Source organism: Cataglyphis hispanica, chromosome 12, assembly GCF_021464435.1.
Source record: "Cataglyphis hispanica isolate Lineage 1 chromosome 12, ULB_Chis1_1.0, whole genome shotgun sequence".
Lineage (NCBI taxonomy): Eukaryota > Metazoa > Arthropoda > Insecta > Hymenoptera > Formicidae > Cataglyphis > Cataglyphis hispanica.
Genome location: NC_065965.1, coordinates 5,520,318 through 5,544,024, shown reverse-complemented (window position 1 = coordinate 5,544,024; position 23,707 = coordinate 5,520,318). Strand labels below are relative to the sequence as shown.

Sequence of the window (23,707 nt, the reverse complement as noted above, 5' to 3'; positions counted from 1 at the left end):
TCGCCTTTTACGCAACGCTCGGGAATTCGGCGAATGTCGTACATAACTTTCAGAATCTCCACCAATTTCAATAATGATGTTTGGTATTCGTTGCTCGCGAATTCATTGGGTTTACGTTTCGCGAGACGAGTAATGACAAATCAACACTGATCGCAAAAATTTTCTGTATCGTTTATTACATACAAAATAAGAAATTGTTTTATAAGGACTCATATAACGCGAGAATTTTATAGTACTTTAAAAAAATAAAATTTCTCATACTAGTATTCTCTCTTACAAAAACAATAATATATTTTCTGTTCAATTTATTTTTGTTTTAAAGATATAAAACAGTAGCAATTACATATCAACGATCAAAGTGTAGTTTAATTCGTAAATAGAGCTTGTAAGACGACGAAGCTTGAACAAAAGCTAATTAGTGGCACATATCGAGGTGAATCAAATCGCGATAGCCCGCTCATCACGGTGTCGCTCTCAAGATGTTAGATATCAGAGCTTCTATGAAAAGGGTTCGTAGGATATTGCACGATAGCGGTTTATTTCACCCGTCTGTATAATTATCGGCCAATCTTTATGGCCGGATCGTAAAGTTTAAAACGACTTAAAAGCTCGTCAAATTAATATGGAATATCTACCGCGATTGCTGGCCATAAGAAATCTCGAAACTACGGCAATGGGAGATAGCGGGGGGGCTAGAAGAAAGGAAAGAGAATGCGTAAGACTGTTGACCTGTCATCTTAAACCTTTACTTTGCTCGCGCTTTTGTCCGCCAACGTATGATAAATATCGCTGCGATACTTAAAAACATTTAACAACTACATTTATTGCACAACTACATTGTAATTGCGTTGTTGGCGTGTAATGAAATGCTTTTTCCGCTGTGCCTCGTGACTCACGCTACGACCGCGATTAAAAACAAGAAAGTTGAAAGCTCATCGCTGATTCTCATCGACAATTATTAATCCTACGTTGGCGCACACAGCGCAGACATCAGATTTTCGTTTGCATGATAATTTTCAAAATTTTTACGAAACTTTCTTCTCGTCTAACGACGCGAAAAGTCAAAGTTGAAAACTAAAATTCGTGATCGCGACATGTAAAAGTTACCGTGATAGCAGAAATGTCGTGGGAGAACCCACGATGCGGTTGCAAAGTCTCGGGTCTCGGTACTCAAGAGTAGGAAAAGATAGCGTGAAAGCCGACCTCATATCGCGACGTTATATCCGCTCTGCAAACCAGAAGCCACATGGCGCCGACGCACGCGTTTGACCACGAGACCCTATCGAGTTATCCGGAGGCGAAGATATTTTCGGCCCCCTCGAGTGCCGTAAACTTCGGTCCGGGTCACCTTCGAGTCGAAAGTCAAACGTATCTCGATACAAGCATCTGCGCGATGCCTCGTGAAGAAGCTATATGTACGCTTTCACAGCCGCGTGCTAGAACGCGCGACGGCAATTTAATCTACGTAGATACGCGAGGCGAACGATATAAATTTTGCCTCTCGCCTCCGCTATCGGTTCATTTAAAAGAAACGCGGCGCAGCTGAGCGGGTGCGAGCAGCATTAGGTGAAATTACCATTCGGCAACTGGGAAACTGTAGTCGCGTCGGACTTGGTCGCAACGGATCTGAACGAGTTAAAGCGGAGCTTCGCCGGCGGCGTCCTTATTAGGTTATAGTTATGGAGTAAGGACGCGAATGTAGAAAGCTAGAGGGCGAAGGAGGACGCGCGCAAAATATTCTTCGAGATTAAACATCCCCACCCGGATGCCACCGTAATCCGGTATATGCCAGCGAAGTAAGTCGCGAAGCGTCGACAAAAATGAAGAAGAAGTGTTTGCGTTGATGCCAAAACTTGCATTAGCACGCTATCCGCGGATTATCTGGCTTCGCATAACGCCGAGGAGGCAAATCGTGTGTACAATGGTTAAATCTTGAAGAGAGATGCGCAGCTTTATTTTATACGGCGCGTTCTCTCGGCGGCTTGTCTCGAGATCGAACGTCCAATAAACAATATTCCGAAGATTTTCTCTAAAAATTTCTTGTAGAATTTGCGAAATATCTCGCGGATCTTCATATATATATGTGTGTGAAATGTCCTGTTAAAATCTATTTCTCTTTCACATTTCTTTGTGAGAAAATGTGAAAAGTTTGAAAAAGTACACTGATTACGTTTTAATATAAATTAATAGAGGCTATCTAAGAAATAATAAGAAAAAATATATCTTCAATATGATGCACGATCAAGATATACAATCATCTATTCTGAAAATGATGAACGCTCTTTCTTATTTCCTAATATAAATCTGATTCATGTTTATCATTTTGTTTATTACAAGCACGCGATATTGTCTTTTTTATTACATTATATATTTTATCCCGTTTAAAATTAGATTTTTATCACAGCATAGTATATCACGGAGAAATAATCCGTGTTTTGTAGAAAAAATAAATACTTTACGTAATACAATGCCGAAACATAATGGTCGATCAGGCATGAATTGCATGGTGTTTTATGCATTATGTAGGCATTCTACCGCGCATAATGGCAGCAATGTATTAATACCTCGGTTAGCTCATACGTATTATAATGAAAAGCCGAAATGATTCATGTTTGTGTGTACATTTAATGCACCGCCTACGCTTAATTTAGTTTTACATGTAGACGCAGCAGTTATTATGCCTTGGAGCTACTGCGCAACAAAATTTATAAATTATTCGCACGATACGTTATCGTATCCCCTCCCACCCCGCGTACGGTACGATATTTTTCATCGTAAGGGCAAAAAACATTTAAAGCGAACCACGAAAAAAAGTTTTGATCTGAGAGGGGCGAAAGAGGGAGACGGTAGAAAGGGTCACGCGCGGGAAACACACCGATGGTCGGAGGTTTTTGGCTTTGACGTCGGGGAGAGGCGTCGCGACGCTGTTTGCGCAGCACTTTCATTAGCCTGCCTCAAATTACTATAGTTCAAACACCGAGCGTCGCTGCCATTTGCGTTGGTATGCAAAAGCGACTCCGTTTTGTCAAGGCAAATATCGATGCTAAACACAAGGCGAGAGGGGTAAAGGAGGAGACAAATAGAGAACGACGGAGTTTCCACTGCTCTTCTTCCTCTTTCTCCTCCTGGCCCTTCGTCTCCGTCACCGTTCCCGGCCACGGCGATCGAGTCGGTAAAGCACCGAGGAGGGAGGGAGGGGAGGGGAGGGGGGGGAGACCGATGTATGGTCGATGTACGGATGAGGAATAACGGAACGAGCAGGGGGCGATCCGAATGGACAGTCGGACGAACGGTGCGCTATTATTGCTTCTGTGAAGATTGGTAGCCGGCAGGACGCGGCCAGTGGAAATATTACGTTTCGTGGTGGCGCGCAAAAACCCTGAGGACTGGCTGAAAGAAGGGGAACGGGGGGAAGGGGGATAGGCGCGGGATGAGAGGCGATATGGTGACGTCTGGATTCGCGACGCGACAGCGTACGTGTAGGCCCGCAGCTCCAACACATCCGCACAGAAGAGACGAGATCGATATTTCCGATATAACGGTGAGTTTAGTACAAAAAAAAAGAAATAGAAGAGAAAGAGAGAGAGAGAGAGAGAGAGAGAGAGAGAGAGAGAGAGAGAGAGATAAAGAGGGTGGAAGAGAGAAGGGGAGGGGAAGAACGAACCGGATCGGCCGAATCGCGGAACGCGTAATCTGTCCACGGCTATCAGGTGAATATCGATCATATATAAATGGCGAAATTTTGTATCAGGTGTGAGCGGTCTGTGCATCACACGCGGTGCAGCGTGACAAGCGCGAACTTCACGGACGGCCTCAGGTGCAACCAGAAATCATCCGACATTCGCAACCAAACATGCGACATTGATCTTCCAACCACCGTGGACACATAGGGACAGGTGGGAAAGGGGGAAGAGGGAAGGGAGGGTAGAAGGGAACGAGGGATATCGAACATTTCGAGGACAGTTTGCGCGGAAACATGTGTACGACAAATCCTTCGGGATTATAGGCCGCACGGTTGAAGACCGACACTGAAATATGTCCGCGTGCGAGAGATATGGCGGGTCTTTGAATTACGTGTCCGAGTGTCTAAATACACTGATCGATCGAAGAGCAGGCGGTTGGGGATTTGTAGTGTCCGCCGGGGTTATTTGCGTGAGAAAAACATTACGGCGCTCGCGCTAATGAGATATTACTTAATTAACCTTTTGGCGTGTAAATTACGTACTGTAAAAAATTACCATAATTTTAGAACGCGCCTGCATTGTTTTAACGCCGCCATTGTTATTTATGGCGGAAATAACGGATAAAGAGAATCATTAATCCTGTTCTGAAAATTGAGGTTGGCTGAATAAGCTGAAGTGCGATAAAGCTGCCCCCCAAAAAAAGTACGGCTGGCAGTGATCCAGACGTGTTTACTGCTGAAATTTGTCTTCGTGAACTAGCTGGAGACGCGTACACGTGGTAGATGCGTTGTAATATGCATAATATCGACAGATATATCATTCCCAATCTAACGGAACAATAGATAAAAAAATTTGTACAATATATAAAAAATAATATATAATATATAAAAAATTCGTATAATATTAAAAAAAGTTACGGATTAAGAATTTGACGAATTGATACATAGTAACTTGATATCTTTTTATCCCTGTTCAATATTTAAAAAAATCACGATTCCAATTAATAATGGTGTGACAAATTAAATTTCGAATTTTGCCGTACGGCAGTCTTTGTCGTAATAAAGGAAAAACGATTGTCGAGATCCTGTTGCACAAAGCATTCTGGAGCGAGAACTATACAGACTATGTATGCTAAATAATGTGACGATGAGTCCGACGACGGGCGATGAGAGGTGCGAGGTCTTGCAATATTCACATGACCCCTTGCCTCGTCACCCTCTCCGCTCGCCACAGCTACTACTCTGACGAAGAGAAGATCTACCCTATCCTGACGAAACACTTCATTTATCAAGCTCCGACATCTCGTCGGGTTGCCCGGATTTAATTACGTGAAACAAGTCGCCGAAGGGGATACCCTCTGGCTCGTCTGGCATTTTGGCATTGACGGTGCAATAAAATGCAAGTAAGAAAATCGTCGTTGATATATCGCGTTAAAATCGAAAATTCGAAGTAGAAAACTCAAGTAGCATATGATTATCTCGCAAATCCGATTGTCACTTGCGAAAATTGTTATTTTTCCATTTTTCTCTTCAGAATATATCGCAAAAATTATTTTATGTATAAACGTTAAAGCGCAACGTATTTCAATGATGTGGATTTTCACAAAAACAAAGTATACAACGTTTTCAAATTATTAAAAAAAAAATCGAAAAAGAAAAAAATGTATTTAAACATTTATTTGAATCTATCATTCACGCAATCGTACATTACACGACCGCGATTAAACCGATTGAATAATCATTGTAACACCGCTTGTACATCTGACAGGTGGAGTGTAACTCCTCCGCAAGGACAAGTAATTACCCAAGAGCGAGAACTTCGTCAGGAGTTGAAGCGGAATATGCTGAGGCCGCGCGCTCTCGGTACGCGAGAACTACTCCGCATTATGTCGTTGTGATTCGACGCCACTGCAACGGCAAAACCGGGCACGATTTGTCACATTGTGTCGCGCGAGATAACGCTTATTCACGATATTAACGACTTGCTCCTGCACTTCGTAGCGGCGAGCTTGCGTTAGGCATCTTGTTGCGCAAATATAACACTCGTCAATTTTTAGCGTCTGCGGCAAAAAGGATGGTTAACGATCGGAACCTATTACACACAGCAAATTTATCCCGGAGACATTAATTTTCCAATTAACAATGCAAATGATCGAATTAAAATGCTGCTAAATCCGTTATGAAAATGAAAGTAATAATGAAGGCGGCGTAATAAATTCTCTTTTTCATTTCTGATACGATAAAAGTTTGTTTCAATGTTTCATATACAATATAAAACACTGAAAATAATGAGTATAATTTAAAATAGAAATACTAATAGAAGAAAAAAAAAGTTTGCTGAAGTTTGATCTCTGTACATTGGCTCTGTAAGTTGGATTATTTACTCGTTGCCATTGGATTATTGCTATACTATTTGGACAGTGAGGTTACAGAAGTAATAATAGAACTATAACACCAAGCCCCCATTTACACGAACAGTTTAGATTAAGCGAGCCTGACTTAAGGATATTTCCTCTTCCTTCCTAAATTATAGTTTTACCTATGATCTAGTTGGAGAAAGGAAATTTACTTAATCAAAGTTAGAATGTGCAAAGCGCGACGTTACTGATGCAACCGTTCCTAACTCGTCTCTTTGTTACAAGGGTGGGCTTATATAACGGCCATATCCCACTCCCGGCCTTTCGCATATATTCGACGGTTTAATCGAATTGGGCAAAATGAAATTTCGGCGGCGACGCTTCCGAAAGCGATTGTCCGAGCGCGTCTTTGATATCCGGCATAGCCGACAGGACTGCGCCCGCGCAACGACGTTTCATTGTCGTCCGCGCAAGTACGCAATTAATTTCTGTCTGTGCTCGCCGCGGGGGAATGCAAATACGCGGGGAGATTTTGCAGGAGTAATTCGGAAGTGCCGCGGTATACCGCGCGCATTATGTTGCCTCTTCCCCTTTTCCTTCCCCTCGCCCCCTCGTCTCTTCCACCCGCGCGCTTTATCCGTCCACTGTCGTCTCTCTCACATTCACCCTCTCGCTCCTCTCAATTTCAGTCTCTCTCTCTCTCTCTCTCTCTCTCTCTCTCTCTCTCTCTCATTCAGTTCTACCTGTCTCCTAAATGTTTCGTTCTCACCCTCTCTATCTCTCTCCCTCTACCTACGCACACAACTCGCGCTGGCTTTTCGTGGGGCGGCTGTTTACGCGCACGTTCACACGCGACGTGCGCGATGTACGCGTTTAGCACGCGTGAGCGGCGTCCGCGTAAAACGGACGCATCCACACGAACACGTCATGCGAATGCATGTGTGGATGGTGAGGGAACTCGAATGGTCTACGGGACACAAGGTTGTCGCCATCGATTCGCGTCGCGCATCCGAATGAATCCTCTGTATCGCTTTTTTGCATCTCGACAGTCGTTCCATCGTGCCTCGGTGTTTTGATTTTTTAATATGTACGCCACTTTATCGTGACACGCATGGGTCGATGCGATAAAAAGTCTCGCGCTCGTCAAATTTTCGTTTCAAAACTCGCGCATTGCGAGCAATCTCTACAATTAATTCATCTACATGTAATTCCAATGAATTTATAAAATTATTCTTTTTTGAGATATTTTTTTTTTATGTTTTTTGAACGTAAAATAGATGCAGACTCATGATTAAAAGTAAGCAGAAAAAAAAGACGAGTGTGAAAAGTCAGATTAAAAGAAAAAGCTTATTATCACAGGGAATGATAAATAATTTATATTATAAATCAAAAATTTGAGAAATAATTGAATAATTATTTTACTATTGATTCGAGGTCTGGATACGTTTTTATTTAAATCTAATAGAATACATGAGTAAAATAAAACCAATTTATGCTTGCGTTTAGCTTGTGCAATATTGACTGTGGCATACATAAAGGAAAAACCCTATGTTGATATACAAAGCTTTCCTTTTAGCGGGATCTCTTGCAACGTGCCTGCGATAGCGCGTTTTCAGTTTCAATATTAATACCAGCACTTACTTGCTCGTAAGTGTCGCATTACCGTGGCGCTCTCGCGCGTAGCCCCTTTAAAAACCAATGGTTCTTTAAAAAACAATGCGGCTATTCTCTTTCTCCTCGACGTTTCTCATTTCCTTGCTGATCTGCTTAACAAAGGAGCCGTTGCCGTCGATCGTCACGAGGAGAACGACGATGAGGGAATTTAAAGTCGACTCCGCGACGATGTACGTATGTAACAGTAGCGTCAATGGGCGTCGATGCGACGCGATTGACTCGATTGAAATTCATAGGGAAACGAATTCGTGGTTACGCGTCGTGAGAAAGAGAGAGAGAGAGAGAGAGAGAGAGAGGAGAGATAAGGGACAATTCTCGAAATATACGCGACCTAGTTTCCAGTGGCGCGCAGCAGATTCTCTGCCTTTGCCATGCTCCGAAAGCCCTTTTACATTTCACGTACCGCGTATTCTCAATACGCCATAATAACGCGGTCGTCATACATACGCGCGTCTGTGAATTGTGCCACGCGCGGTGGTACATATCGCGCGGTATCTTCGCACGTCATTCTCGCCTTTCGAACGTGCCATCGATTTTATGCCATTTCGATCAGACTCGCGCGATTACGTCACCTTTCGACTTCAAAATGGAATTACACGCAATACTACACTGATCTAGCGCTTCGCGAAATAAAGAAATTTACGGAATTACAATTGTAACATTTTAACAAGATTGTGTTCTCTTTTTTTTTATATAAATTTAGTATAGATATTGATCTTCTTTAAGCGCGTAAAAATTTATAGCAAACTCAATAATTATTTCTATAATAACAGGCTATCTTATTTGGAACTTTAATTCTTGTGAGACATGTTGTTTAGTGTTCTTTTTGGTCATTATAGAGCAATCGGTATTTACTTGAAGAAATAAATATTGTAACAACAATATTGCTCTACTTTACAATACAACAAATGCAACTTTATTATAAAATTAATATTTTACATTTTTATTTTGTAATAACATATTAATATGGTAGCATTTCAAAGAGAGAGAGAGAGAGAGAGAGAAATAACTATGTAGTTCTGTTCAACATAACTAATTCATACCACAGTATAAATAATCCGTTAGATACATAAATAATTCGTTGGCTATTTCTACGATATCACGTGAATACTTCATGATATCAAATTTTATTAATCAATATCAATTTTATTTCAATTTATCAATTTTATTTTTAATAAATTATTCCTACGATATGTGTATATATACATATATTCAAAATATACAGATTTTTATTATATACAATAAAGATTTGCTTTTTAATTTTTAAAGCTCAACACAAAACTTGAAGCAAACTAAATGAGCATTGGAAGCAAGATAATTTGTCGTCGATGAGCGTAATGACTGATGGCCTAATATCAATGAAAGAGCTCGACGATTAAAAGCGCTTGGCTCTTGAAGAGCATTAATCGTACAAGAAACGGAGAAAATAATTTAATTTGAAAGTAAAAATACGATCCGTTTTGCAAGTCCGATGGTCGCCCATTGTTTCCCTTGCGCGCCTCTAAGATTCTCCGTCTCGTTCCGCCATCATGAAATGTGTCCGTATCCTCTTTGTCTTCCCACCCTCCCGCTAACATCTCCTCCGCGCGTAGCTTCCTTTGTATAATCAAAACTCTCGAACAAATTTTCATATTGTTTGCGATTCAATTGGACAGGCAATTTCCGGGCCGTCTCCGAAAATATCTCCTCTCCTCCGGCGCCGGAGCCTTGGCTTTAAACTCTACCACCTCTTGGCTACCGTTTTCCTCATTATCGCGTAACCACCTCGCAAGGAGGAACGCGCCACGGGGCATGCCTTAGTCACTATTTATCTTACCTATCGATGCTGCTTCATTATCCCCAATTTCAATCTCTACTTTATGCAGTAATGGACTGCCCGCGGGGGCTTATCCGCGAGAACTATCTAAGTTCGTGCAAAGTAAACTTAACATTACACGATGCTGGGGTATCGCGGAAACATATATTAATAGAAAATATTAAGATTGTTGATCCTAAATACAAACCGAAATAGAAACAGACACTGTAAAGTTACGTAAATGATAGAATTACTTTCTAGCTAAAGTTATTTCTAATATATACAATTAATATATTTATTTTTCAATACATGTATATTGAATATCAGTGAAAGCAGAGCGTTACTCTGATCGAGCAATGAAATTTTAATATTTCTCAACAACTGTATCTCTACTTAAAAATCAAATCAATATTTAGTAAATAAAGGTAATCATAAAAAGTATAATATTTTTAGAATAAAAGACGATTTTTTAATCATTTTTTTAAACTTAGATGACAGCATACGAATTTTCTAAGTAAAGAATTGATCGTAATTGCGATTCTGTGAAGGCAGCAAAAATATAGAAATTATTTCTCAGCAGCATGATGCATGTTCAGAATTTTTCAATAAACATTCATTGCTCTTAATGCTTGTACAATGTGGTCATAAATGTCCATAGCGATAGAATCGCAAAAATTATTAAGTTGCGTGGATCGCGCGACATCGCTTTCAGCATTGTCGCGGAAAAGCTTGTTGTTACTCCTTGTCGCTTAATTGCGAGCGATGCAGTAAATCAGTTTTATGACTTGTCATGATTCATTACCGCGATAACGTTCTTTTGAGGTAGTTACCGGGACTTTCATTTAGTTGCTTAATTTTTTTATATTTAATGACTCACTGCAAGTTTTCTTTTGTGCGAGGCATGGCCTCATAGAGACCTTTCCTTGATCCATTAGCAGAGTGGAGGGTGGCGTGGCATGTTGTAGATTAACCCGGTGTTAACCCGAAGGAGAGGACGTATTACAAATAAGGAAACGGACCAGAAAAGCGGGCCACATTGCTCGTATTTCCTAGACCCTTCTGCGCCAGTAGCAGCTGCAGGCTGGACACGTCCCACCCCGACAGGGGGGGAAAGGGGACGAGGAAGGGGGACAGGAGCAGAACCAGATTAGAACCCGACAATCAAGCCAATTATACACTCCGGTGACGCTGACCCAGCTTCTCTTCCAGTCCTCTGTGCCGCCTACTTCGCCCTCACTATTCCTCCTCCCTTTCTTCTCTAGAATCTGCAAGGTCCTCCCGGCTCTTCTGGCTGGCGAGTCGCGTCGAAACCCTACTCGGGAAACTCATCAGATCTCCCGTAATCCCCGTAGTACGAGACCCGAACGAATTGCCCACGGAATTAAGCAGCTCGCACGAGACATTCAATACGTGTAAGACCATATACGAGTTGCAAAGAGGATCTTTGGAAAGCGCAGATAGCTTGTAGCGTATACTGCCACAAAATGTTTCGCGCAATATAATTTCGTTGAAAAACAAAGAAAAATTCAACTATTTGTAAAAAATTAATGTACTAATTTTAAAAGAATTTTGATATAATTATTTCTCGATTATTGCTTAAACTGTTAATTTATTGTTAGAGCAATTTATCTATGATTTATAATGTGTGCCATATTTTAACAATATTTTTGATTTATTTAATTTAATTCAATTTCTAATTTATGTATTATATTTAATTTTTTTTATCGATCAATATTATCTATTTGTCAAATTTAACACAATTTTATTCAATAGATGCGAGTTTTACAGATCACGTGGCTTTTCTCGCAAATCTCTGTCGAGAGAAAATGTAAATTTATCGAACTTTTTAATACCATAGCATTGGGATAATGTTGCCCTTTTAACTGCGAGCAATATAAGGAACAGGGGCTAGAGTGTACAAGCGAGTAAGGTGAAGAGGCTCGACGCTTAGGTTCTCGGGAACGATTCCCTCCGGCCAGAGGGAACGTAGCGAGATCCGTCGAGGCCCATGTCTAGAGAAGCACGAGCCGAGCGGCAGATTGCAGTCCAGGTCTCTGGAGGATCATCAAATTAGCGGAAGAGTCTTTGAGGGCGTCTCATGAAGGTGGCCAACTTGGTTGGCTCGTCATAGCCTCTCTACCAGAATTATGCCCCCCGCGACCCTTTCATCCGAATGAAGTTACAAACTTTAGTCTTCCTACCAGAGATAGAAAGGGTTTTCCTTCTTCTTTCCCTTTCACATCTTTCCTCTCTTTCTCACATTTGACTTCCGTCTCCTTTGCTGAGCATGACGCTAATGTCGACTGAATGCGACTGAAAAGAATTCTCTCTCTCTCTCTCTCTCTCTTTATTTCTTTCTCTCTCTCTATCCTGGAGTTTTAGTGCCCAAAACGACTGGATCGACTGCGCTTTCTGCATCGGTTAGATATAAATAAATGAATTTCTAGAAATTATCGGAAAAGGACATGAGGACGTAAAAATGAGCAGTTTCATAAATTACTCGTATATAACAGTGTGTCGCCAAAATAATGTTTATCTTATTTAAATCTTCATTGTTTATGCATAAATAAAACTATCTACAATCTTACTTTCAGATAATGTCGAATATAATGTCGTTTTTAACTGTTTCTAATTTCCATGAAAAAGTTGTCTCCCGTTTGAATATTGGAGACAAAAATTTTTCTTTCGCGATAACAACTAAATAATTAATATTTTATTATTAAGTAATTAAATTCTAATTCTTTTTTTAGTTAAACCTTAACGATCTTTCGAGGCAAAAAAAATCTTCATCCCGCATCCCAACATTCGTATTAAATAATTCGCCCGTCTTGTTGCGTATGATGGCCGAACATACGCTGTGAGAAGAATTTTTTGTGCAACGTTTAATATAGGCGCACGGCGATCGATCGAAACGAAGGGACTCGCGCGCGCGAGGCGGACGCCGAAAATCTCGTAAAAGCACAAAACCGCGGCGCGAGCGTTTGCAGCGGCCCCCGCGCCGACGGGAAATCAGTCGTATACAACCGCGTGTTAACGCGGCGTTGCGGCGATATGTACACGAGGTATTTTTAACTCAAGGTGCGGACATGCCCTCACACGTGCCTAACACGACGCGCGCACGAGCACGTACGCACGTTGAAAACGCGCGTGAATGTTTTACGGTCGACCCTTCGCCTCTCCCTCGCTGTAAATGCACTACCGAACCTCTATGTGTGTGTGTGTGTGTGTGTGTGCGCAGCAGTCGGCCTGCGCCTGAAACTGGGACAGAAACACAAAGCCTACCCGCTGCCCAGTCGAGATACCGTTGACAATACCTGTGAACGCACCGGAGAAAAGACACTCTTTTCATGCCCTCGCACGTAGAGGCGGACCGACCTATCGCTGATAAAACCCGCTGGAAAAGCCCCAGAATATTTACCCAGCCCAAACTCCTCCTCTCCTCGCGTCCGCTCACGGCTTTTTACATGCGCGCGAGCCAGAGCGAGACTGCAAAATCCGATAAGCTCGTGTGTAAATTACGTAACGGAAAAAGTTGGTTCGATATCGACTCGTATACTCGTTACGATTACAAGCCTATATTGACCTCGTTCTGACAGTTGCTACCATGCTGCGCCGTAGATAGGTAAAGTACATTAAATGAGATCAAGAGCTCGGCTATCACCCACCCAACGTCATCCTTATCCACAGAAGGCAGGAGACAGAGAATTTCCACCATGAAGATTTGAGACAATACATTCGTAAGTCGCGATTGTACCTTTATCTATACGATGACGTTTACTCTCTTAGGGTAATTTTAGCCAAGTAAGCCGACGGAAATTGAGAGCGGGTGAGTCGATCTTTGTCGGAAAACCTAAAATGAACGTGATGTCAGCATGCCTGGTTGGGCCGGCGTAAATATTTATATTAGACACGTGCCGACGGAGCAATCGCGAAATGATTTAAGTAAATGGACGGTATATGGATGGAGAGACGGGGAAATCGGTCGGAAATACGGTAACGCCGGTGAGCAAAGAAAGTTAGCCCGGCTGATAAATCCCGCCGATATTTCTTCCAATACTTTTGCTGTTTAAAGAGCAGCTGTCTGGAAATAGTAACGGTAGCTAATGGTGCCTCGAGTGTTTGCACGATCTTCGACTATTTTTAGGTATTCGCAGCGCGAATTTCGTAGCTGTCTATACGTCCATATTCAACACACTATACATATTATTCAGCGTATACAAGCTTTTCCTCTCGCGCAATCCTATGAAAAAAAAAAAAACAACTGCAACACCGCAATATTTCCTGATTATTTTCGATAAAAGTTTATTATGATTGTATGCGGTTAAAAAATAATGAAAAAAAGAAATAATTATATCTTTTCTCGTTTCATTATATAAGATAACTATTTTCTTATTCGAATTAATTTTATTAAATCCAACACACCTCATATTCCAGTTAATCCTCATAAAGGTGTAGCGAGAAACTCGCGAGAAACTCACTGCACTCCTTTTATTTTCTCTCGCTTCCTTCGTGTCGGACTTTTCCTTACTTTCCGCGGAATGGTTTACTATCCTTCGGGCGGCACTTGATATCGCGACGCGGAAATAAGTTCGGCACCGGGACTGGCCCACGAGGGGCGCGTCCTTGTTCGCCTCGGCAAACGGTAAGGGGTTTGCTCGCGCAATTCCTATCTCCCGACATTTCTCGATGTTTTCCACGACCGCGATGGGGAAAATAAAGTTTTCTCAATTTCTACGAGAGATCGAGCCGAGAAACGACCGCGCGCACGCAAGTACATGTGCGCCTGCAACGCGCCACGTCTTTCGCCGAGGCACGGTCGATCCACGACCATAAACGAGCTCTCCGTCGACGACGCGGTCGAGCGTCGCTCGCGATCCCGCGATGAAACGAGCTCTCCGTTTGATCAAACTTCGAAAAGTGGGACATTATTTTTCCGCCGGAGGGACGCATTCAATTTCCGTTTCGCGCTCGTCCGCGCCTGTCTCTCGAAACTCGAACATCGAGGATATCGCCGGCAATATTAGAAATCGCGACGATATCTCGGAAGGAAGAATAGCTACAGAGATAAGTACATATCTCTATGTAATCATGTAACGGAATAAAGAGTGGTATTTTCATGATACACCTAATTTTGCGAGTAATTTTTGTGTTTGAATTCCTTTATCTTTAATGTGGAAAAACAAAGAACATTTCGCGCTCATGAGACTAAACGTAGCACGCTTATTTTCACTAATGTGCATCCATTTAAAATAAACGAAGTAATTAATTTGATATGCGCGGAATATTCTCCCATGCAAGCAACCGCTCGCATAATTGTTTCAGCATAAAAAATAGAAATCGCATTAGCATGAGAATTCTTGGCTCAAAACACCGCTACTTTGAACGGCTTTGTTTTCTCGTAGAAATAAAAAAGAATTAAAAAATGTCGCGTGAGAAAGAAAGTGTATCCACTAGCGAGAACGATTTTTCGATCACTAGATAAAATCAAAGCTTCGTAAAATCACGCGAACGATTCAATCATCGGAATCCGTCTTGGAATTCTTTGCCATCGATTTGTTTCAATTTTCGTCTGCGTTTGTCGTATAGCCATTTCTTCCTCCTTCTAATTACTAGCTCAGCCCGATGTAATTACCCGTTACGCTCGCATCGCTTGTTGCGCCGGCGGAAAAGCGGCGACGGTTTTCCCTATCCCCTTCCCACCCCCCCCTCCCTCCCTCCCTCCCCCTTCTCCGCCACCATCCCCGTTCTCCGGATGCGGAGCACAAATCGTGAGCGACGAGACCGGTCGCCGCGAGTCAATAACGGGGCCGCTTCGTTCCGTGATTTGCATGACAATCGATTCGACTCGAATCGTCGAGCGTCGTCATCAGCGTGACGGATCTGCTACGCCGTCGTTCTCAAAGCAAAAAGCCTTCCCTTCCCGGAGCGTACGCGCGTACGCACCGTTCCATCCGAGCTTTTACCGATTCCCCCCCCCCGTTTCCCAACAGCCCGGGCTGTCGCCGGCGACACAGTCGATCGTCTCTGTCACACGCAGGAGGATTTGCACGGGGATTCCGTTATACTCTCGACCAGGCAAGTTAAGAGCCCTAATTAAATTCAGTCTGGGTACTCTTACCGAGCTCGGTCCATCGTTCATTAAGCGTCGGATCAAAGTGATATTCTCGTAAAGTAGTTCCACTTCGTGGTTCACCCTTTCCACCCTCACCTATCTACCTCGACACGTTCCGCGCTCGCTATCGCGGCACGGGATAGGAGAACATCGTAACTTTCCTCTGGAGATGTAAGGTGAATCTTTTATGCCGCTGTCGTACGAGCGATTAATTACCTGACAAAGTCATTGCAAAATGTTGTCCCGCTGGTAATAAAGAACAACAAAAGATTCGTCTGCACGCTCCACGTGCAAACCTTGATTTTACGCGAACTTTGCAAATCGCATCAATATTCGTAACGCATGACTAGTTATCTCGAGAAAAACATCTCTTCGATCAGATTGATTTTTTGCATTGAATCTTTTTAAATAAAATAGCTTGAAAAGAAACAAAAAATTAAAATGAAAAAAAAAAAAAAAACGTATTATTAATTTATATCGACGATTATGACTCTCAATTAAAAAATAAAACGGAAAAAAAATTAATCTTTAATTAATATGTATGTAAAATGTAAATGTGTTAAACATTAATTTCAAAAATTACATTAAAAAAATATAATTAGATTTTATTAATAACTTTTATAAAATATTTTTTAGTTGTTTTTTTTTTTATTTAATTTGTATTATATATAACTTATTATGTCATTGCAAACGTGATAGATTAAAAGTTAAAGAAATTTGATCCAATATGCTTCAATATAATATAAACATTCGAAAGCTATATAATTTTAAACAAAGTCAACTTTTCTATCTTGATTAAAGTTACAAGTATTATCTATGTTTCTAGATACGTCAAGTGGCTCTATTTACTATAGAGGTAGTAATATATTAGCTTGATAGTTTCATATATTGGGGCTAAAATAGCTTGGCGCGCTCTTGTACGATTAATAGTTGCCGAATGAACCATAGAAGGCAACGACTTGCAGCTGTTACACAAGGGGGATGTGAATAATTAGCGGCTGATGTAATTCCTCGATCATTAATAATAATAATATTTCAGATATATATAATTAAATGGAGCACGTGCAATTTTACGCGACGTAATTATACACTCTATGTCTATGAAATCGAGAAAAAAGAGTTTTATCGTACCATCATAAATTCATCGTACAAGTAGGAGATCTCCGGATAGGCGATGAAGTCGACCATGTTGCTCCAATGTATAAACTGAATAGCAAATGATGCGGCACTAATTCCAGATTATTCACATAAGGATAAAACTCGACAGACGGAAAACGATTACTGCAACTGTGTATGCGTAATTCTCACAAATTCTCCTTTCTAATCACAATCTAACGTTATCACATAAAATCACTGCACCATTGCATAGTTTCACTCGAACGTCCGACAAAATGACACTTGTGGTAAAATATCAAGCGTATAAAATATAAGATATAAAATTGGTCATAGAAAACGCGCGGGAAATACTCATTTAAAACTGTTTAAAGCAAGTTCTCGTTCTCGTTCAACTAAACTGCACGTGGTACATTTGGAATTTATCAAAATTATCGCGCTGATTCGAGAAATCGATATCGAATCACAGAGTCCGTCAAATGCGCACAAAATCACTCAAATGCTTTTCTTCGTGGCAAATAGAGATAGCCGTCCGTCACGTAGTAGAGCTCCCTGACACGTCGGATATGTAACAATCTAACGCGGGAGCGAGGGAACGAAAGAACGAGGAGAAAGAACCGAAGGGCGCGTGTAACTGCTCCCAGGGCTGTATCGTGGAAGTCGAAGGGGAAGGTCCACGAGGCAGCCACGAGGGTGGAAAACGGACGACTCTGTGTGCGCGACACGTAGACAGAGAGAGAGAGAGAGAGAGAGAGTGTAGACGAAGAGAAACGCGCGCATAGACAGATATATGTATGTGTTCATGCGCACATATATGTTGCAAATGTGATTGTTTGCGTGTATAATACGGGAAAAAAAGAAACGGGAATCTCTCTCGGGCAGGCCACGCTTGCGAACGAAAGCACAAGGGAGAGTAAGCTCGGTCACTGAGGCGTCGCCACTCGGCTTGCTTCTCTCCTCGCGAGAGTGACTCCCCCCTCGGCTTCCAATCCCCTACCATTTCTATTCTATCCCTCCTCGGCGTCCCTCCGTCTTCGTCTATTTTCTTTACGTCTTCTCTCCTCTTGATATCTTTTCCCCGCGAAAACGATCCTCGTCGCCTCGGCGCGTAGCTAGATGCTCGTAATTGTTTGATGGTCGCGACTGAGACCTTGTATCAGACATCATTTTGGGACATGATTGTCGCGCGATAATTAAATAACGATCTCACGACACTTTACAGAAGTGTAGAGAAAGTACTACGTAACGACTACTTTAATCATCATTTTTTTATCAGCGAGATATATATAAATTTCCTTTCATTGTAAAGATAAAATTACTCCATTATTAAAAACAAAAAAGTTACGTGGCTTATAAAAAGTACACGTACAAAGCGAAAAATTAACATTGCAGTGTATTATCTTCAGACGAATAAAAAGCAAGATAACGATAAGAGCGCGAGAAACGTCCATTTTTATACCATACTCGCAAGCAGTGAATTATGCATAGTGGACGCTCGGAGTGACTGAAATCGTCGAAACGTCATTCGACACAAAAGCGGCGCAGGTGCGGCGTTGTAGTTGCAAAAACTTCGTTACGAGGAAATGCAAACAATGCTCGGCTTTGGACAGCTCCGTTCTTTTCTTTGGGCCTTCGCGTTCACGAGCGCCCACCCATCCGCCCATTTTCCTCCTTTTTCTCTATGTATACGTCGACGTAGGGCTTTGTGCACGCGCAAGTATCGCCCGCCTTATGCAAATTCGCGCCGACTCCGCTTTCGCCTTTCCGCGTCGCGTCTACGTTTCTTTCCTTAGGTTTGCGAACCCCATGGCGCGACACCGCCAATTACACCGTCGTAAATCGGCCCGCCAATTTGTCACGTCCGCAATTCGTCCGTCTGAATTTCAGCGTTTCCTTATCGCGCGTCACCTCGACGTCCTCTCCACTTAAGCTCTCTCTCTCTCTCTCTCTCATGATTTCGGAGCGCGGAAAAGGAGCGACAGCGACCGAAAAGGTGCGTGAGCGCGCCTCAGCTTTAATGCATTTTCTCAATTCTCACAAGGAATAATTGTCAAACGATTACGTGCGAGAGAGAACATTACTATCCGCATACACGGCATGATACCCCGTCGAATATTTTTATTTGAAACGTAAATCTTATGATGTACTATTTTATCGCATTTTAATCCTTACAACTTTTTTTGAAAACGTAGTTTGTCGTTTCTATACTGTGAGTATCGTCCCGTTTTCAAGATTAACATTCATGAGCGGATTGAATTCCTTTCTACGAGCTTTGACTTGTATACGAATGTTCTTGTCGTTTGCCAGCGAACATCTGGCGATCTGTTAATGTTAAGGATACCTAGACCAACACGACGGCTGAAGATTCGAACGTGGCTTACGAGGTAAAGCAAATAAACAAGAATTAAATCTGGAAGGCTTTAATCGCAGCGAAAAGATTCGAAGATTACTATGCGGATTTAGCGCGGCATACAAATGAGACTGAAAGAAAAAAGTATACGAGATAAGAAATGAATAAATTCAAAGATAAGATAACTGGCAAAATGTATTGAAAATTATTCGATGATCTTTGCATTACGTTAATCGTCTTTCTTTGTTTATGAGAGATGATTTTAACGTCGCTTCAATATTTAATTCCGATGATACCGCGGGTGATTTAATTCTTATTTTATACCCAACGACGATATTAAAATAATATATTGACTGCTGCAAAATTGAAATAATATGTGCACGCGTCTATTAAATATAGCGTTCAAGGAAAGAACGGGATCTGAATCATCGGATGTATGTATAGCAACAAGTTTGACACGCCACGTCAAGTCGCGCGTGAAGTATTACGGAAACGACCGGAAGCGGGGCTGCCCGAATACTTTCTGTCGTCGTTTCTCGCGTGCGCGTGAACAGGCACGCCTGCGCACGTGCAACGATCGCTTCCGCAGTGAGCGCGAGCTAAGTATAGACGGTGCTGGCCAACGGCATTGTTATTGCTTGCGCAGCAGCACCGCTCTCGGCTTTGGGATCCGTGTTTATGAAGGGTCCGTTGCTCGGCCGAGTTATGACCTCAGGTGTATTCGGATATTACGATTCAGGGTAAGATCGATCGGTAAACGACCATCCTAAACGCATACACACGCATAATTAAAGCGGACATTTAGGAGCGTTTACCGGAAATGTCCGACCAAGAGATATTCCAATGAATGAAATTGGCGTCTCGAAGAAAGCTCCGGACGCTCGTGAAACGGCTTGTAAAACCACCTCCTCGGTGAATGTAAGCGTCAGATTAAGATTTGCATAACCGTCGCGTCCTCGGTCGAAATGTTTTAATGATAATTAATAGAACGCGATCTATGCATACATAATTCGGCGCGTTATATAACTTGCAATTTTACTTTAAGACTAAACTTGCGACGAATTTGAAGTGGCGAGAACTTGCCTCTCAAAGTGAAAACGACAAGCCTTGAGAGAGCGAGCATCTGTTTAAATATTATTCTATCTTATCAGGTGAATGTGATAGAGGGATGAATAATACATGCCGATGGCCTGACAAGAGTCAAAGACAGCTGTTTACATATGCACTACGCAGCTAAATATTATAAAATCTGCACGAATACTTGTTAAGCAATTAGGATGTGTTTAATTTTATAATCATCATTTATTTATATAAAAAAAAAATTATAATTAAAATTTCACAAATTTATAAAAAATTCCTTTTTTCGATAACATTACATATAATTTTAATTGACAAACAAAAGGAAAACTTATCGCGATATGCCACGGTAACTGCCGAAATTCTAAAATTCGATCAGAATTTTAAGTTAACATAGAACGATATATATTTCTGTCGTCGGATTGTAAACTAAACCGCGCAATTTCGGACGAAGCGGTTTTGCCGCGACGCATTTATCACGGGAATCGGACGTGCAGATTTTTTTCAGATATATCTCGCAAGCGGCCAACACGCGGAAACCGCGTGCACGCAAAAAAAAAACACACATAAAAAAAAGAATGTCGGCGTATGCGCGCGTATGTGCGTCTGCCTCTTCATAAAGTCATAACTCAGCCTGCAGCACCCCCCGGCAACGCAACCCTCGGCATAACATTTAAAACGATTTCCGCTGGCAGCCGTGCCAAGATCGTAGCAGCGTTGTTTCGGGGATAGATTAACGAAACATAACGCCAGTACTCGCTACGGACTTCTAAGGGGTAACACAGATAATAGGAAGGGGCGTGTTGGCACAGCTCTGGCAGTTAAGCAGCATTCAGTGCCGGCGATGGCGCAGCTCAGGGCCACAATCGATGAAAAATTTCGGGAGTTTTAACGGCAACCCGCCGTTACTTTCCCAAAAGGTTTTCGACACGCAAAGAGATCTCGAAAGTATAAGTAAGCGTATATCGCGAAAGGATATTTTTAAGATAAATTACGGAAATTCGTATCTTCTAGATAAAGAGAATAGCGCGTGTTAATATACGGGGATACCGAGTATCACGTATTATGGACGCGATAAATGTCTAGCGAAAATCTCTCGGATGTCCGAAGGAGATATCATAACTCTCTAACATTGTGTGAGACGGGTAAGCTGTGCCGAGTTAGCGGACTCGGACGGCGGGGAATAATGGGGGGAGTACGTCCAGCGTTATTTACGACATTACTCGTCATAAATATGGAGGAACCACCATCCGTGCGGTTCGATTACGGACAGAACAGAATTATTTCCTTCGCTCTTCTTCTTCGTGACCTTGAAGCGACTTTCATTACACTGCAAGGCGAATATAAATGTGCAAGGATATGGCGTTCCATTGAAAAGAAACGTAAAATTTCAATGTTATGTTATGAAGGGGAAAAGGGTATAAGGATGCGCGTACATCCGGCCCTGGCATTTGCAGAGGATTCCGCACGGAAAGTCTGATGATACATCGCGGACTGGCCGCGTCAGTCTCGCCATCTCCGCGCCGCGATCGCGCCCTTCCCTTCATATCGCGCGTCTCTTTCCCCCTAAACGGGCTTTCAGCGTTAAGAGATTAACTCGTCACGTCGGGCCATTTTAATATCCCGGATCGCGGACGGTGAATCGCCGAAATTAGTCGGAGAAACGACGGCATACGGCACCCGACGGCGATAAGTATCCGTTACTGTCGCTCGTGTCCGGCGGGTTTTTGCACGCGAGTCACATCTCGATTGAAAATTATAGCGTCTGTCGCCCGAGTCGATGGTCGTTCCATGAGGTATACGGAAAAATCGAGACTGAATGAATCGATGTTTTGAAATCTCGCCCGCAAACTTGGAGCTTCTCCAACCGTCTCGTATCGCAAAAACCAACGCAGCATCCATCTCGACAGTTAATTAAGGTATTCGATGATGCCAAACGCGCGATTATCTGTCACGATATCTATATATTCGAAATATCGCGCGCATATATTACAATCCGATGAAACTTTGCGATTAAGAAACATATATATCGTCTTATTACAGAATTTAGTATTGCGTCCAAGCCACAAATCTGCAGTATGGCGGACTAACGCGATAGCGCTTATTAAGCGAGATTTAGATTAGATTTCTCGGGAATAAAGTATAAGCACGACACGAAATGAAGTGGCATTAGTAGAGCACAATTGGCTGAAAAGTAGGTAAGTAAACTTGTGCGATAGATAAATGTTATAAACACTTACCCCTGGCAAAGTCCGCTTCTCATGCAGAGCGTTCTGGGCGCTGATTGCGCTGTCACGGCTGTAGTAGGTGAGGAACGCGCAACCTGTAACGAAGAAAAACAGAACCCTCTTATCTCGCGAAGATTAACTACGAAGGTTCGCCGGTTACGACGATGTATAGCTCATATATGTGTATAGCACATCTTCCGTGCTCTTACGTACTCCTTTATCATAAAGGCATCGAGAGTGGCGACGCGACGCGAGGCACGCGAATTCGGGCGAGGTAATCGCTTAAAAGGGATATTAGCCCGACGTACTTGCAAACGGTCGGCTTATCGGCGGTCGCGCGAATAAAACGAAAAGCTTTTTGCACAGTACAGGAAGTTCGAGATCCATGGAAATAAAAGTTTTACGCCGCTCTTCCGCATCAACTGGCGCAGAGCGCGCCGAGTCTAAGGTCAATCATGGATACGCGATCTCTCGCCGTATTCGCGGCGCACCGCCATTACGTGACGCGAGTCGATATGTTAGCGTAATTAGGTAGAACGCGATGGAAAGTTCTCGCTGCGTAATTGCCGGCGCGGCAAATACATATGCACAACACACATTCGCGAAACTTTTACGACGCGCGACGAGGACCGCGCGAAGCGGGGGGTTATTTCACTCGTCCGGTGCTTCTCGCAACTCTCGCGCCGGAAATATACGAAGTCTTAGTCGCGGTTGCGGATCGGGCGGATTCTTTGAAGCCGCGCGCGTGTCGTTTGCGCGAAAATAAACGTGACGATTCGAGCGCGCGCGCGGTTCCGCGACACACTCCCGTTCCGCCTCCGCGTCCTAGCCGTCAACCGTCGATCGAAATTCCGACCATTGAGATTTTGTCAACAATGAAAGAATAATTTCTCTCCAGGAAATTCATCACCGCGCGACGCGCATTACGATATTTTCGCGCGATACACCGTCACTCGTAAAACACACGTCGCTTAATCGCACCTCGCAAAGCACGTTATGCGAGTCCACTGCGCTATCATCTTCGTCAGATAGTAATATCGATGTAGCAACGGAAACAACCCACCCACACCCTCGAACGTCGCGCTCACGCAAGCCCCGCAACGTTAGAATCAGCCCGTTATCTCGCGGCCTGATATAAATAGCCCTGTATTAGTCGCACACTTCAAAAGTTCATATGCTTATCCGCAACCGTAAAATTGTGTACAAGTTTATAATTTATATAAAGAACTTCTTATCACAATTATAACTCTGCTGAAGGTCGTTGCTGCACAATAATATTTGTGATTTTATCAAATATGTGTTTTGCGTTTTAAAATGTA

General features: G+C 42.5%; 1 protein-coding gene across 12 annotated transcripts in view; it reads right to left on the bottom strand.

Annotated features, from left to right (window-relative positions):
- LOC126853682 (CUGBP Elav-like family member 4) overlaps nucleotides 1-23,707 on the bottom strand; it is a 567,269-nt gene that overhangs the window by 459,005 nt on the left and 84,557 nt on the right. For all 12 annotated transcript variants that reach the window (XM_050599676.1, XM_050599664.1, XM_050599666.1 and 9 more), the window contains one exon: nucleotides 22,401-22,483. In XM_050599676.1, the coding sequence (XP_050455633.1) occupies nucleotides 22,401-22,483 (83 nt within the window). The remainder of the gene's footprint in view (nucleotides 1-22,400; nucleotides 22,484-23,707) is intronic.